The sequence below is a fragment of the Salmo salar genome, chromosome 05 (genome assembly GCF_965601325.2).
Source record: "Salmo salar chromosome 05, fSalSal1, whole genome shotgun sequence".
NCBI classification, from domain to species: Eukaryota; Metazoa; Chordata; class Actinopteri; order Salmoniformes; family Salmonidae; genus Salmo; species Salmo salar.
Window position 1 is genome coordinate 74,752,108 of NC_138295.1, and position 18,607 is coordinate 74,770,714.

Here is an 18,607-nt window from a genome sequence, read left to right on the forward strand (position 1 = left end):
AGCACTTGTGTTCTTCTTCCATCTCCCTCCAAGCCATACGCCCACACACAAGTTAACATGCATTAACATGTACTACTTACATACACACACACACACACACACACACACACACACACACACACACACACACACACACACACACACACACACACACACAACACACTAATTTCTGCCCCATTTTCCTTCCTTCTTGGTCCCCTGCCATGACTGCAGTGTTCCCTAGGAGAGGCTAGTCTTTTCACAGTTTAGCACAATGGGCACAGAGACACACTGAATGCAATACAGAAACACATACACACATGCAGACAGACACCAACAGAAGTACACAGCCATTCCGTTCTGCTCTGGCAAGGACTTCTTTAAGGCATTCCTGAGATACTCTCTAGCCAGCCATGAACGATCAACTCCCTCCCTTCCCCTCAACAACACACACCACCCCTCCACCTCTCCTCCCTTTATCAGTCCTCACCACCACAGTGGCAGTCTCCAGGCCCAGGGAGCCCCAGCTCAGGAACAGAGCCAGCCAGGCCAGCACCGTCATCCTGGGAGGAGAAAAACCACACACACAGGGGTCAGCTAAGCACCAAACACACCTCCTAGGAACCATCATATATTACACAGCCTACATGACACAGAGTCACAGAGCATTACAAACTCAGTGTTGTTCGATGCAATACAACACACAGGGTTTAACTGTCGGTCTGTGTGTGTGTGTGTGTGTGTGTGTGTGTGTGTGTGTGTGTGTGTGTGTGTGTGTGTGTGTGTGTGTGTGTGCTTACAGGATGAGGAGCCAGCGGGCCTGTTTGGCTAGCCCCAGCAGGATGAACAGACACACTAGGAGGTCCAGCAGCAACAGCAGCACGTAGGACAGCCACCTACAGCCCAGGAGATAACAGCCATCTCAGCAATAGGACACCATAGAACCACACAATGCAGGGAATACACTTCCAAATACATTTCTATGGTGCTGAACGCAAAACTCAATCTTTCAGCAAACCACAAGGGAGTGATTTACTGGCACACCCTATGTGTGTTCTTAACACTCAATTTAAAACCTTGAAGAAGAAGACACTCCCACTCCCTTCTCTCACCTGTAGTCCTCGTTGACCATCAGTGTGTTGGCTGCCCAGCCAGGGGAGAAGGGGCTTGGCATGACCCCTCCGACTGGTGCCACTGTGGGGGCCATGGAGGGGGGCACAGGGGTGAGGGCCGCTATGGGAGGATCTCCGCTATTGTTACTGCTGTTCCAGGCACCCCCGTCAGAGGAGCGAGCCATGGTCAGAGAGGTGAGCAGGAACACCACGTTCTCTGACAGTCTCCTACAGTTCCGGGTGGACACCAAGTAGGGCTTACTGCCTGTAAACAGCTCCTCCATGGTGGTCAGGGGCCCAGCGATGGACAGCTGTAGCCCAGAGATTGTGTCTGAAACCTGGGGAGGCGGAGAGGGAGGGGTGGTGCAGGACAGAGAGGTGGAGGTTATAAGTCATACAATCAATCTCATGGTCAAGTAATCATAGAGAGTTTGTAGTTGTATAATCAACAACATGGGGTGGGTGGAGATTGAATTACAATGAAAAACATGTACAGAGGAAAGAGGGCATCCATCACCCAGACATATAAACCACTGAGTGACCGCGTGGGGACAGACATATAAACCACTGAGTGACCGCGCGGGGACAGACATATAAACCACTGAGTGACCGCGTGGGGACAGACATATAAACCACTGAGTGACCGCGTGGGGACAGACATATAAACCACTGAGTGACCGCGTGGGGACAGACATATAAACCACTGAGTGACCGCGTGGGGACAGACATATAAACCACTGAGTGACCGCGTGGGGACAGACATATAAACCACTGAGTGACCGCGTGGGGACAGACATATAAACCACTGAGTGACCGCGTGGGGACAGACATATAAACCACTGAGTGACCGCGTGGGGACAAACATATAAACCACTGAGTGACCGCGTGGGGACAGACATATAAACCACTGAGTGACCGCGTGGGGACAGACATATAAACCACTGAGTGACCGCGTGGGGACAGACATATAAACCACTGAGTGACCGCGTGGGGACAGACATATAAACCACTGAGTGACCGCGTGGGGACAGACATATAAACCACTGAGTGACCGCGTGGGGACAGACATATAAACCACTGAGTGACCGCGTGGGGACAGACATATAAACCACTGAGTGACCGCGTGGGGACAGACATATAAACCACTGAGTGACCGCGTGGGGACAGACAGATAAACCACTGAGTGACCGCGTGGGGACAGACATATAAACCACTGAGTGACCGCGTGGGGACAGACATATAAACCACTGAGTGACCGCGTGGGGACAGACATATAAACCACTGAGTGACCGCGTGGGGACAGACATATAAACCACTGAGTGACCGCGTGGGGACAGACATATAAACCACTGAGTGACCGCGTGGGGACAGACAGATAAACCACTGAGTGACCGCGTGGGGACAGACATATAAACCACTGAGTGACCGCGTGGGGACAGACATATAAACCACTGAGTGACCGCGTGGGGACAGACAGATAAACCACTGAGTGACCGCGTGGGGACAGACATATAAACCACTGAGTGACCGCGTGGGGACAGACATATAAACCACTGAGTGACCGCGTGGGGACAGACATATAAACCACTGAGTGACCGCGTGGGGACAGACAAGTAAACCACTGAGTGACCGCGTGGGGACAGACATATAAACCACTGAGTGACCGCGCGGGGACAGACATATAAACCACTGAGTGACCGCGTGGGGACAGACATATAAACCACTGAGTGACCGCGTGGGGACAGACATATAAACCACTGAGTGACCGCGTGGGGACAGACATATAAACCACTGAGTGACCGCGCGGGGACAGACAGATAAACCACTGAGTGACCGCGCGGGGACAGACATATAAACCACTGAGTGACCGCGTGGGGACAGACATATAAACCACTGAGTGACCGCGCGGGGACAGACATATAAACCACTGAGTGACCGCGCGGGGACAGACATATAAACCACTGAGTGACCGCGTGGGGACAGACATATAAACCACTGAGTGACCGCGAGGGGACAGACATATAAACCACTGAGTGACCGCGTGGGGACAGACATATAAACCACTGAGTGACCGCGTGGGGACAGACATATAAACCACTGAGTGACCACGTGGGGACAGACAGATAAACCACTGAGTGACCGCGTGGGGACAGACATATAAACCACTGAGTGACCGCGTGGGGACAGACATATAAACCACTGAGTGACCGCGTGGGGACAGACATATAAACCACTGAGTGACCGCGTGGGGACAGACAAGTAAACCACTGAGTGACCGCGTGGGGACAGACATATAAACCACTGAGTGACCGCGCGGGGACAGACATATAAACCACTGAGTGACCGCGTGGGGACAGACATATAAACCACTGAGTGACCGCGTGGGGACAGACATATAAACCACTGAGTGACCGCGTGGGGACAGACATATAAACCACTGAGTGACCGCGCGGGGACAGACAGATAAACCACTGAGTGACCGCGCGGGGACAGACATATAAACCACTGAGTGACCGCGTGGGGACAGACATATAAACCACTGAGTGACCGCGCGGGGACAGACATATAAACCACTGAGTGACCGCGCGGGGACAGACATATAAACCACTGAGTGACCGCGTGGGGACAGACATATAAACCACTGAGTGACCGCGAGGGGACAGACATATAAACCACTGAGTGACCGCGTGGGGACAGACATATAAACCACTGAGTGACCGCGTGGGGACAGACATATAAACCACTGAGTGACCGCGTGGGGACAGACATATAAACCACTGAGTGACCGCGTGGGGACAGACATATTAACCACTGAGTGACCGCGTGGGGACAGACATATAAACCACTGAGTGACCGCGTGGGGACAGACATATAAACCACTGAGTGACCGCGTGGGGACAGACATATAAACCACTGAGTGACTGCGTGGGGACAGACAGATAAACCACTGAGTGAGGACAGACAGATAAACCACTGAGTGACCGCGTGGGGACAGACAGATAAACCACTGAGTGACCGCGTGGGGACAGACAGATAAACCACTGAGTGACCGCGTGGGGACAGACATATAAACCACTGAGTGACCGCATGGGGACAGACAGATAAACCACTGAGTGAGGACAGACAGATAAACCACTGAGTGACCGCGTGGGGACAGACAGATAAACCACTGAGTGACCGCGTGGGGACAGACAGATAAACCACTGAGTGACCGCGTGGGGACAGACATATAAACCACTGAGTGACCGCGTGGGGACAGACATATAAACCACTGAGTGACCGCGTGGGGACAGACATATAAACCACTGAGTGACCGCGTGGGGACAGACAGATAAACCACTGAGTGACCGCGTGGGGACAGACAGATAAACCACTGAGTGACCGCGTGAGGACAGACAGATAAACCACTGAGTGACCGCGTGGGGACAGACAGATAAACCACTGAGTGACCGCGTGAGGACAGACAGATAAACCACTGAGTGACCGCATGAGGACAGACAGATAAACCACTGAGTGACCGCGTGAGGACAGACAGATAAACCACTGAGTGACCGCATGAGGACAGACAGATAAACCACTGAGTGACCGCGTGAGGACAGACAGATAAACCACTGAGTGACCGCATGAGGACAGACAGATAAACCACTGAGTGACCGCATGAGGACAGACAGATCCATATCACACCTGACAAGTTTACACCCCACTTTCTCTCCCTCTCCGCCAATATATCAACCACACACACACACACACACAACACACACACAGCAGGGTAGATATTGTGCATGTCTGAAATTTGCTGGGAGGGAGGAGCCAGAGTACTCACCAGCAGATCGATGGAAGCCAGTGTGTAATTGGCTGTGAGAAGAGACGAGGTCAACTGATATATCCCATCATTAGCCTCACTGTTGCCATAGAAACCAACGCCTATGGCAACACTGCAAAAAGGGGAACAGGGATTGAGGGAGAGAGGGAGGGAGAGAGATTCATGTTTAATTCAGTTTGTACTGTATGTACATATAAAATGAATTTGACACAAGATGGAACTGGTGAGAGTGATGTGAAATGTGAGAAATGAATGAACGATCGAATGAACAACCACAGGAAAACATAAGATAGCTTGGAAGAGTCTTAGCAGTGCCTGCATCTGCAGTCTTCAGTCGGCGTGATATTAGAAACATAAAAAAATAATCACATATATATATATATATATATCTCTGTTATTCAAATATTCAGATTAAGGCTTAGGCCAGATGTTCACCAAATCCCCTCGCACCCGAGAGCAATGGTATGACCCAATCTCCCTCAAAGTATGTGACCCAGATTAGAAAGCGGGAAAAGAGCAGTGTTGTGTTTCATACAGTCAAACGTGAATGTTTTCTATGACAGCATCATGTGTGTCATATATGTGCTCTGATGCACAACTTGAAGAATAGGGTGTCATTTGATATTTTCCCACAATGCATTTCTAAAACTAAGATGTCTACTACCATGTCTCCCTTTTTCATCTAAACAGCAAGAAGGTCATGTATCAGAGAGAGAGAGATGACATCATCACGGCCGCAGGGGGGGAACAGGACCACATAACACAAACACATTGTGCTGTTTGATAAAGCAGTGACATCAACTCAGGCTGACAATGCAATCCGATAACATGTGACATATGACACCGCTATGCTGCTGAGACGGGAGGGGACATCCAACATCATGCTGCTGAGACGGGAGGGGACATCCAACATCATGCTGCTGAGACGGGAGGGGACATCCAACATCACGCTGCTGAGACGGGAGGGGACATCCAACATCACGCTGCTGAGACGGGAGGGGACATCCAACATCACGCTGCTGAGACGGGAGGGGACATCCAACATCACGCTGCTGAGACGGGAGGGGACATCCAACATCACGTTGCTGAGACGGGAGGGGACATCCAACATCACGCTGCTGAGACGGGAGGGGACATCCAACATCACGCTGCTGAGACGGGAGGGGACATCCAACATCACGCTGCTGAGACGGGAGGGGACATCCAACATCACGCTGCTGAGACGGGAGGGGACATCCAACATCATGTTGCTGAGACGGGAGGGGACATCCAACATCATGCTGCTGAGACGGGAGGGGACATCCAACATCATGCTGCTGAGACGGGAGGGGACATCCAACATCATGTTGCTGAGACGGGAGGGGACATCCAACATCACGCTGCTGAGACGGGAGGGGACATCCAACATCATGCTGCTGAGACGGGAGGGGACATCCAACATCATGCGGTGTCAGAGCTGAAGGTGTTTAACTGTGGGTTTACTATACGAGAACCCAATCTGACTCAGTAAACCCTGCAAATTCTAATCTGGACCTGTAAACCAGTTCCACTTCATTCTTCTCCTCTAATCAGGGACTGATTAAGACCTGGGACACCAGGTGGGTGCAATTAATAATCAGGTAGAACAGAAAACCAGCAGTACTCCGGACCTCGTAGGGTAAGATTTGAATACCTGCTGCCATCTCCTCATGCAAACTTAAAATGAACATCCTGCCACAATGTGACTAAATGCCCTCATGACAGTGGATGACAACATAGTCACCAGAGAGGGAACAGAGGAGAGAGGATTCAATACGCTGAGATGGAACTTATGACATCATCGTCACGGTGATAGGAAACCACGATTCAATTTCCAAACCACAAACATGCTGTCACAAGCCCAAACACCGAACCTCAGACGCCTGGTCCCTGTGGTCAAACCACAACTTGACCACGGTCAGTTAGGTCAACTGTCTGTGTCAGATATTGCCGGGAGCAAAATACTAACACATTGTAAAGCAGGGCCTGGACACTACTTTCTACAGTGCTCTGAAAATAACTTACATCAAAACACACACATGGTTATTGGGAAATAACGAAAGTTAGAAGATGGTACTTCTGTATTATAAAAAGGATTCCCTTTCCTCTATCCTTGTGACAAATGGTCATATGGTTTGGTCACAGTTCATGAATACAACACTCATGACACTGATGTCACAAAGACGACAGGACATCACAATATCCCAATGGCTCGCATAAAGAGGTCACAATGACCCTCATAATGACATCACATTGACCCTGGCAGTGATGTCACAATAACCTCTCTTACTCACCAGCACAGTGTGACAGCCGCCACTGACACCCAGGTGACGCAGCAGATACCCCGCCCTTTCTTGCCTCCGTATCCGTGGCCCGTGCTGCCCTCTTCGTCCTCCTCCTCTTCCTCAGATCCCTCGCTCCGGTCACCACGGCGACAGCAGCAGTAGTGTATAAGGAAGGAGATAATGACGAGGAGGGAGAGAACGAGAGCAATGGCCGAGAGACTAGAGAGGACCAGTAGAGTCTGAGAGAGTGGGGGGGGGGGGTCAGAAAATCAAATTAAACACAGCACTTTACAGACTGATTCTTATGGTAACACTGTCACTGTACTTGATTGCACAATGGAAAATGCATTGCTAAGTAACATTATCCCTCTGGGCAAAAACCTGACATAACGTAAAATCAATGTCCATATTCGGTTGATATTTAATTGCATTGTCAACATGTGAATAAATCAATCCTTGAAATTCTGTTGTTGACTTATGGTGGAAATCTGGTTCAAATTTGTGTAGGTCTTATTTCTTCATTTTTCAACCCCCCCCCCCCCCCCCCAAAAAAAAAAAATTGACCTAAAATTGTTGACAGATGACATTAATAAAATGTTGGTTCAACATATTTTTGCCTGCAGGATAGAACTGTATGTCAGAGACACATCATGCACCACTGTCTAACTAATAGAAGGAATGAAACTCCCATGAGCCTCCTCCACACCATTTGAGAGTCAAATATTGAGTCCAGACTGTAGCAGCTAGGGCTGGGTAAATGTATCAATATACTGTGTTATGAATAACAACAGGGATTCAGAGCAGCTGGGAGGTGCACGTGTTAGTCATGAGGACATCAGTGTATTCCCAGCCTTCAACATGGGAACCTCAATATTCTGCAAGAATCCCTATAGTGTATTTATGCAAAATAGCTAAATACCAGGTTGATATTGTGATACTGAAAATCGCAATATTAATTTACTGTATATGCCATTTAGCAGACACTTTTATTCAAAACAACTTATAGTCATGCGTGCATACATTTAATGTATGGGTGGTCCTGGAATGGAACCCACTACCTTGGCATTACAAGCACCATGCTCTACCAACTGAGCTACAAAGGACCACAACATTCTTTGGTCCTATAATTCCACCGTGACAAATGGTGTACAGTCCTACCTACCCAAGCAGTGGAAGTGAAAGGTGATTAGAACATAAAGTGTATAAAGTTATTCATGGGACATCAACTAAAAATCTGGAGGCTTTTCACACACACACACACACACACACACACACACACGCAAGCACACGCACGCACACGCGCACACACAGGCACACACACACACAGACACACTAATCTGCATGACTCCATTCAGAAGAGCATACCTACTGCATTCATTAACCAGTAATTGAATGTAATAATATCATTCCTGACTGTTTAACATACTGAACGTGATAAAGGGTGAAAATCTACCTTGTATCACCATGCTACTACCTCAGCTGCAAGCTGTAGTGAATATTAACATTAACGTTACTAAGCCCTGTCACATCTCTCCTGTATCTCATCATCAGCCTGCACTCTGACATACTAACATCTATCATTCTCAACTTTACTGGAGAGTGCATTTAGCTAGAACACATATCTACAACATTATCCCTCTCCATCTGCCTGTCTCACTCTCTCCCTCCCTCCATCATTTTCCTCTCCTCCACCTTATCTCTTATCCCTCTCTCCGCTGCCTCCTGCTCTCTATAGCCCCCCCACCCATCCATGTTCCCCCTTCTCCCTCGCCTACTTTCTTTCTCCTCCATTCCCCCTCTCCCCCTCCCTCTCTCTCTCCCCCCACACTCCTCTCTCTCTCTCCCCTTCCCTCGCTCTCTCCCTCCCCCCTTCCTCCCTCTCCCCCTCCCTCTCTCTCCCTCCCCCCTCTTTCTTTCTATCCAAGCCACTGCAGCTCTATTAATAATCTGTGACCTACTTAAATACATTCACTGCCACCCTCACTTTCTCTATCCCTTTTCACTCTCTATTTCTGTCCTGTCTTCTGTTCCCCACTACCTCCTCACATTACTCACCCTCTCCTTTTTACTCTCTCTTTCTGTCCTGTCTTCTGTTCCCCACTACCTCCTCATGTTACTCATCCTCTCCTTTTACTCTCTCTCTCTTTCTGTCCTGTCTTCTGTTCCCCACTACCTCCTCATGTTACTCATCCTCTCCTTTTACTCTCTCTTTCTGTCCTGTCTTCTGTTCCCCACTACCTCCTCATGTTACTCATCCTCTCCTTTTACTCTCTCTTTCTGTCCTGTCTTCTGTTCCCCACTACCTCCTCATGTTTATCATCCTCTCCTTTTACTCTCTCTTTCTGTCCTGTCTTCTGTTCCCCACTACCTCCTCATGTTACTCACCCTCTCCTTTTACTCTCTCTTTCTGTCCTGTCTTCTGTTCCCCACTACCTCCTCATGTTACTCATCCTCTCCTTTTACTCTCTCTTTCTGTCCTGTCTTCTGTTCCCCACTACCTCCTCATGTTACTCATCCTCTCCTTTTACTCTCTCTTTCTGTCCTGTCTTCTGTTCCCCACTACCTCCTCATGTTACTCATCCTCTCCTTTTACTCTCTCTTTCTGTCCTGTCTTCTGTTCCCCACTACCTACTCACTTTACTCATCCTCTCCCTCTCATTCTCTCTCCAAGTACTTTCCATTTCTTTTGTCTTTCTCTACTGGCGGATCATTTGAGAATCCCTCTCTCGGTACCGTAGACATGTTGTAAACATGCAATGTGTGTGACGTAGGGAGTAGAGACATAGAGCCACTGGAAGGGAATGGTGAAACCTAGAAATGAACAACAACACAACAAAATGGTGTGTTTTCTACCACAAAGACAATATAACATGTTGCTGCTACTACTACAGTCTCCAGATTAAAACACTCAAACCAAATCCTGCTCAAACCGTACTGTGGAACTGCATGTGGAATTGCATGACGATGATGAGAATGAATGTGAAATAAGATGCCGTCTGTAGTGGAGCTGAGGGATGTAAACTGAACTGTGCTGGAGATGAGAACAGAACAGTGTAATTAAGTGCTAACAGTTTTGAGGAGAGACAGCCAGGTGATGTAATATTTCTGACGAGTTGAAATCCAGGTCAAGATTCTTCTGAGTGGTCTGGGGTCGTTTCCCTGTCAATAACTAGGCCACTTGCACCACTAGCATGAATAAGCTGTTTAAATGTTCTAATAATACCACTAGGATTCTGCAGATGTCGCTGTGCAAAACAGAGAGGGTTCTTTATGATGCAGTATTTAACATGAGGGGTGGGGGGGTTCTGTATCATTGCGGTATCAGACTTGGTTCTCATTCTTACCAAGTGCAATACATCTTTTTCATTGAATCTTAGCCGTCTTTTATTGTCGATTTTGTTGTGTGAACCAAGAGATAACTTGAGATAAATATGAATCAATCAGTCGTGCTGTGTGATTGGCCAGTTGTAGTTTGAGATGGATGTGATTGTCTGTGGGCGTTTTCTGTTACCTGTTGGTACTCCCAGCTGTTGGGGATGAAGAGGTTGTCTCTCATCGTCATGGTGAGGTCCAGCCGGGGAAGGGCGTGGCACATCCTCACCCATAGCGAAGGGGTGTAGCTGGGCACGGTCGCCATGGCAGCCATACTCTAATCGCCTAACCCCCCCTCCTCCACCCTGTTGAAAGGAACTAAGAGGAGAGAAGGGTTAGAAAATCAAAGGTGTGTAAGTGATAGACATATTCCACATTTCCACACCAGTGGCGGACCAATGATAAATACTATGAGTAAACAAAGCCTTATGCTGTATGTGGTGCCGGGTGATGGCTATTGCAACTGAAATGTTGTCTGTCTACCACTCCTTCTTACACACTGTGGTCGAGCCAGGGAAGAAAGATAAGATGTTTCAGAACAACCCTGCTGAGGAGGGAGGGAGGGAGGGAACTAGGGGACATCACCTCACCAACCACCCCCTCCTCCAGTCTGTGGGAGATCCAGCCAATGGTTGAACAGTTGTCAACCTGGCTCATGTTCACTGAAACTTCCTATTTCATCAATCAGTGTACTACTGTAGGTGGGTCAGGACAATGTGAAGTTTCTCCTAGACTCTGATCTAAGGTGATGTTTACATTGTCTTCTCCTAGACTCTGATCTAAGGTGATGTTTACATTGTCTTCTCCTAGACTCTGATCTAAGGTGATGTTTACATTGTCTTCTCCTAGACTCTGATCTAAGGTGATGTTTACACTGTCTTCTCCTAGACTCTGATCTAAGGTGATGTTTACATTGTCTTCTCCTAGACTCTGATCTAAGGTGATGTTTACATTGTCTTCTCCTAGACTCTGATCTAAGGTGATGTTTACACTGTCTTCTCCTAGACTCTGATCTAAGGTGATGTTTACATTGTCTACTCCTAGACTCTGATCTAAGGTGATGTTTACATTGTCTTCTCCTAGACTCTGATCTAAGGTGATGTTTACATTGTCTACTCCTAGACTCTGATCTAAGGTGATGTTTACATTGTCTTCTCCTAGACTCTGATCTAAGGTGATGTTTACATTGTCTTCTCCTAGACTCTGATCTAAGGTGATGTTTACATTGTCTACTCCTAGACTCTGATCTAAGGTGATGTTTACATTGTCTTCTCCTAGACTCTGATCTAAGGTGATGTTTACACTGTCTTCTCCTAGACTCTGATCTAAGGTGATGTTTACATTGTCTACTCCTAGACTCTGATCTAAGGTGATGTTTACATTGTCTTCTCCTAGACTCTGATCTAAGGTGATGTTTACATTGTCTTTTCCTAGACTGGTCTAAGGTGATGTTTACATTGTCTTCTCCTAGACTCTGATCTAAGGTGATGTTTACATTGTCTTCTCCTAGACTCTGATCTAAGGTGATGTTTACATTGTCTTTTCCTAGACTGGTCTAAGGTGAGGTTTACATTGTCTTCTCCTAGATTCTGATCTAAGGTGATGTTTACATTGTCTTTTCCTAGACTGATCTAAGGTGATGTTTACATTGTCTTTTCCTAGACTGATCTAAGGTGATGTTTACATTGTCTTCTCCTAGACCCTGATCTAAGGTGAGGTTTACATTGTCTACTCCTATACTCTGATCTAAGGTGATGTTTACATGGTCATCTCCTAATATTCTGATCTAAGGTGAGGTTTACATTGTCTACTCCTAATATTCTGATCTAAGGTGAGGTTTACATTGTCTACTCCTAGACCACATCGAACTCATTCCACAGAGTTCTGAGTGTCTGTGGGTTTTCGCTCCTCCCTTCTACTTGATTGATGAATTAAGGTCACTAATTAGTAAGGAACTCCCCTCACCATGTTGTCTAGGTCTTAATTGAAAGGAAATAACAAAAACCTGCAGAAACTAGGCTGTCCGTGGAATGAGTTTGACACCCCTGTCCTAGACTCTGATCTAAAGGTGAGGTTTACATGGTCTTCTCCTAATGCTTAAAGTAAGGAATTGTGAAAGTCAAGGTAATCTAATCCTAGATCAGATCTATGCCTAAGGGCTTGTACCTGGAGCGAGGAGGTATGCAGGGTGAAACCCTGTGGAGCAGAAACCACAGAGCAAGAGCAGACATTGCTAGTTATTTTTGCTCAGCTTCTAAGCTACATTTGGATCATGGTCGTGGTCAATTCCATTCTAATTCATTCAAGTACAGAAGTGAAATTCATCTGGCTGAACTAACTGAATAGAAATGGGACCTGCCCGCAGCTGGATTGTATGTGCGTGATTCCTCTCTTATCCAGGGGACATCAACTTAACCAACTACCCTGTCGTCTCTACTAACAACCTACTTCATCATGCTCCTCTACCTATGGGAGCAGAGTAGTGGAGATAGTGGGAGGTCCAGTGGCAATCTCAGCCACACCACACAACCAGCACTATATAATGGAGGCAGAGTTAGGTCAATACAAGAGGGAGATTCAACCCCCCTCAACCATCCTGGAAATTAGAAGATACTATGACAGATAGTATGTCTACAACAATGATGCACTGTAGCAGCCTTCACACAACCACCCTCCAAAGGGAAGGAGAGGGGGGGGGCAATAAGGGAGAATAGGTCAGTCTTCGTAGCCAAACTCCACCACCGCACCCTGCTGAGAGACACTGCTTCCCCTCCTGTCCTAAAGCCCAGCCAAGGGGAGAAAGTAGGGTAAATACAAAGGGAAATCCGGTTATCCCAGATAGACACCGCAATCTACATTACAATCACAGAGCTATGAAGAGGGGATGAGGGGGATGGTAAGGGGGCCACGACACTGATTGTGCAGATTAAGAGAATACCAGGGTTTTACAGTTGAAGACAAGAGGGTTTCAAGAGAGCCAATAAAATGAGACCAGCACAGACTAGACCATTGACAGGAGTTGTACTGAGGAGTAGAGACAGGGAGTTGTACAGTAGAGCAGTACATACAGTGAGACACAGACGAACGTTGAGTAAAGACACAATAGTGTACTTGATAGCATCTAACAGGGATGGATTCTTAGATTGGATTCTGTACCAGGCTCCTATCTTGGTTTTGCTGTCTTTGAATGTTTAGAACATTCAGCACTGTATCACATGAATTCTCAGCCTTTTTAATGATCCATCTGTATGAGCACACAACACTACATTTGAATAGAAGCACTACACAATACTAAATATGATCAAGAATCGCATATGACCATATCTGATCTATTTTAGAAATATCAATCCAGTCTTTTTACTGTAGCAGCCACTTAAAATCAATGACGTCTCAATGAACATAATAAGTCCAGGTGTTGGGGTCATTGTTTGGGATGTGTGTGTGTGTGTGGTGTGTGTGCATGTGGATTTGGGGCATCCCTGTCCCAGAGAGGGTTAAACAGACAACCCAGACAGTCAATCCCAAGCTCATTAGAATAAGCCTGTTCACCTTAATGACTCCAAACCCCCAACTGTCACTAACAAAAATCAATGCCAACACTCTGTTTCCCTTCTGAACAGTGGGAGCAGAATGGTTTCACACACTGCCGTCCATCCCCTCACACTGAGGCTGTCAACAGACTGGTGTTATTGTTGTAGTCTCACATTGTTATGGCCAGACTCTGATGGTATATCAACAAACAGGATTTTTCATGTTATAGTCTTGAATTATTCGGCTGTGAGGGTGGTAGAGGATGTTGTCACATTAGGCGAATTATAAGAATGTTGTTGTGTGGTTAGACTATAGTGTGAATTGAAATTCAATTCATGTTACTTGGAAAAGTCTACATTAACAATTTTTGGCAATTATCATAAATCTGTCTGTCTGTCTGTCTGTCTGTCTGTCTGTCTGTCTGTCTGTCTGTCTGTCTGTCTGTCTGTCTGTCTGTCTGTCTGTCTGTCTGTCTGTCTGTCTGTCTGTCTGTCTGTCTGTCTACAAGCAGATGTAGTGTCAACAATGGGAACTAGTGCTAACATGAACCCAGAAAGGGGATGAGGGGGCACCAGGGAGGGAGCACCTTGTAGGGAGCAGCCTGAGCTGATCAGTGGTCCAGCAGTAGTTGTCAGAGGGAGGCAGGGAGGCAGGCTCAAGTTGACGTGATGCTTCCTGCCAGCTTGTTATCATGCTGGTTACCATTGCATAACTGAAGGAAAATAACAGGGAGTTTGCACTCATGTGATAGGGGGAGCAAGGAGAGAAGGGGAGAGGAGAGGGAGGCGGAAGAAGGAAACCCAAACCACAGCCTTCTGTGCTGTGCACTAGCTGCTTCAAAACCAACAAGAGACTCTCAGGAACAACAAAGCCGAGGAGAAATGGATAGAATACAGTAGAATAGACGTCAACTATCTGTCACTGCACTGAACCAAGCTGACCGACTCAGCCCTGGGAATGGCTCTGTTATGAAACAGTCACTCAGCTATTTGTATTGAGGGAGACTCCAGAATATGTTTCTCCACGAGGCCCTTTCGTAAGGCGGTTAATGAGGAAGACTGAAGATGTGCAGCTGGGAAGAAAATCCTCTTTGGACAGTAAAGCCACCTTCTCCTTTATCATGTATTGCACCACATATTCTCATTACTACACATCACAAACAACAGCTTTCCTCTGGGCCACTGGGTATGAATAATGACATGCAAAAGATATCATCATGCCACACGTTAAGGCCCAATGGTCCTAACGATCACTTAAGGACACTCTTAATGATTGCAGTTTATGAGACATTTTATGGCCCTGTGATACACACCACAGCCCAGTTATCATCAGTCAGTGGGGACATGAACGGCCCATTCAGTGTGCGGACTGTAATGTATCTACACTACCGTTCAAAAGTTGGGGTCACTTAGAAATGTCCTTGTTTTTGAAAGAAAAGCACATTTTATGCCCATTAAAATAATATCAAATTGTCAGAAATACACTGTAGAGATTGTTACTGCTGTGAATGACTATTGTAGCTGGAAACGGCAGATTTTTTATGGAATATCTACATAGGCGTACAGAGGCCCATTATCAGCAACCACCACTTCTGTGTTCCAATGGCACGTTGTGTTAGCTAATCCAAGTTTATCATTTTAAAAGGCTAATTGATCATTAGAAAACCCTGCAATTAATTATGTTAGCACAGCTGAAAACTGTTGTCCTGATTAAAGAAGCAATAAAACTGGCCTTCTTTAGACTAGTTGAGTATCTGGAGCATCAGCATTTGTGGGTTCGATTACATGCTCAAAATGGCCAAAAACAAAGACCTTTCTTCTGAAACTCGTCAGTCTATTCTTGTTCTGAGGAATGAAGGCTATTCCATGCGAGAAATTGCCAAGAAACTGAAGATCTCATACAGCACTGTGTACTACTCCCTTCACAGAACAGCGCAAACTGTCTCTAACCAGAATAGAAAGAGTAGTGGGAGGCCCCGGTGCACAACTGAGCAAGAGGACAAGTACATTAGAGTGTCAAGTTTGAGAAACCGATGCCTCACAAGTCCTCAACTGGCAGCTTCATTAAATAGTAGCTGCAAAACACCAGTCTCAACATCAACAGTGAAGAGGCGACTCCGGGATGCTGGCCTTCTAGGCAGAGTTGGAAAGAATAAGCCATATCTCAGACTGGCCAATAAAAATAAAAGATTTAAGAACGGCAAAAGAACACAGAACCTGGACAGAGGAACTCTGCCTAGAAGGCCAGCATCCCGGAGTCGCCTCTTCACTGTTGACGTTGAGACTGGTGTTTTGCGGGTACTATTTAATGACAATAGTCATTTACAACATTAACAATGTCTACACTGTATTTCTGATCAATTTCATGTTATTTTAATGGACCAAAAATTTGATTTCTTTCAAAAACAAGGACATTTTTAAGTGAGCCCAAACTTTTGAACGGTAGTGTATTAGTGTATAAATACACATTTCCAGACTCTACTAGAGGTTGAATTGTTTCTTATAAAATTCATATTTAAGTTTCAGTTGAAATTCATGTTTGTGTAAAAAAAAGTCCCACCAGGATCACGTGCACGCACGCACGTTTGTTTTACTATCCTTGTGGGTAACGAAGAAAAAAATAATCAATTCAAAATCTTATTTTCCCTAACCCTTAACCTTAACCCTAACCTTAACCCTAACCCTTATCCTAATTGTAACCCTAACCCCAAAATAGCCTTTTTTACTTGTGTGGACCAGCAAAATGTACACACTTGTCCAAATTTTGGATACAAGTATAGTTAAACCAAACCATACACACATACACACACATTTCCCCAAATCAATGAAAGATTGAGTGCATTCAGCTGCAGGCTACTCACTGCTTGTAGAATCAATAAATCCAACATGGAGCTTTGGAGTGAACAAGAGTATAACATGCAGTACCAAGAGGATGGACAAATGCTCCCACATTAACAATCTCATTTAGAAGCTTGCACAAAGTCAAATGTAGCATTTGAGAGAGGTTTGCTGAAGATGAAGCTAAGCAAACTATTCAGTGAGATACAATGTGATATTTTATTCATATAAATAAAATATATCTTATCAACTATGATAAAGTAGAGAGATTGACAAAACAATCCCAAACAGAGTGAATCAAACTAACATTGTTCAACCTCAATGTTTTATAAATCATTTCCTATTTGCAACATCAGCCAATGCACAGACATTGCATAAAAATCCAAACATTTGATGTAAAACCCAGGCTTCTCTCCACTTTCCATCATTGAACATAAACTGCAGTGGTCTAACAGCGCATGAAGAATCTATTTCACTTGACTGCCCATTAATCTTGTAGAATACACAGACAATTCACCCATGGTGAATGAGTGATCAGTTTCTTACCTTTGACTGTAGCGTTGGGAGGGTGTTCTGCTATCTCTTGCTCTTCTCTGGTGTTCCGTCAAATATCTACACTCACTGAGGTATACCGTTGCCAACCATCAACGCTGGATCCTCTTGGAAAAAAAACTCATCCTGAAATATATTGGTTTAGGGACATGAACCCCAAAAATATGTAAAATGTCAATAAATAATAAGGTCTGTTTTTGTTTTTGAAATATTAAACAGCCTGTGATTGTATGGTTGTCTGGTAACAGTGGAGAGGTGCTTGTGTTGATGGATAAGAGAGAAGCCCTCAGCGCAAGAGAGAGAGGAGAGAGAGGAGAGAGAGGGAGGAGAGAGAGGGATTAGGATTGAGAAGACACCCCAGAGGGACCCTTATCGTCATGTCGGAACCCCATGCAGGCAGCAGATCGCTCAGCCAGGCGACTTCACAACAAGGCAGCGACACGATTGTGCCCAGCGATAATGAATCTGTTAACAGGGATTAGGGCTCCGTCCACTCTCAGCTCACACAAATGATGATGTTGCTGGGCGATACAGACACAGCTCTAACTGAAACCCCCATCAACACCCAGTCACACACACAACATACCAATCTCTACACTCTCAGATTAGGAGACAAAAAGCTGACCAAAATCAACAAATCATCACAAAAAAATCTACGATTGTCTAAATGCAAAAATACAAAACGAGAAAAGGTCCAATTATTCGAGTTTGAGTCACATTTTAGATTTCTGCACAAAAAATCCACAAAATATTTGTTGAAGAAATCTCCTGTGTGGTTAGGCAGGGCAGTGTTTGGCTGTGTTGTGCAGAGAGGAAGAGAGAGGGAGAGGTAGAGATCAACATATATTTAGGCAGAAGCAAATAAGCACACCACTTAGATGGATACTGAGAGCAAGAGAGAAGGGGAGGGAGGGAGGGCCGGATGGAGGGTGCAACAAAGATATTGTGAATAGGAAAAAAGATGGGTTGTCAACTGGGCAGTGAGTGAGCGTGAGAGAAAGAGGGAGGGATGGAGGGAGGGTGAGCGATGAATAAAGGGAGGGGAGTTGCAAAACCAGTTTCGAGTGGAGACTGCAAAATAGTATCAACACCATGATT

The 18,607-nt window shown here is 46.0% G+C and overlaps 1 protein-coding gene across 7 annotated transcripts in view; it reads right to left on the minus strand.

Moving 5' to 3' along the window:
- Window positions 1–18,347, minus strand: part of ttyh1 (tweety family member 1) — a 28,914-nt gene extending 10,567 nt beyond the window's left edge. For 2 of the 7 annotated variants that reach the window (XM_045718805.2, XM_045718808.2), the window contains exons 1-7: window positions 17,504–18,346; window positions 10,729–10,907; window positions 7,227–7,456; window positions 4,915–5,026; window positions 1,092–1,429; window positions 780–875; window positions 470–542 (exon numbers count right to left, since the gene is read on the minus strand). In XM_045718805.2, coding sequence (XP_045574761.2) covers window positions 470–542; window positions 780–875; window positions 1,092–1,429; window positions 4,915–5,026; window positions 7,227–7,456; window positions 10,729–10,863 — 984 coding nt within the window. In that variant the 5' untranslated portion in view covers window positions 10,864–10,907; window positions 17,504–18,346. Of the gene's footprint in view, window positions 1–469; window positions 543–779; window positions 876–1,091; window positions 1,430–4,914; window positions 5,027–7,226; window positions 7,457–10,728; window positions 10,908–17,503 lie in introns of all 7 variants that reach the window. The other 5 variants (XM_045718812.2, XM_045718813.2, XM_045718806.2 and 2 more) reach the window with 4 other exon arrangements.
- Window positions 18,348–18,607: the final 260 nt, after the last annotated feature.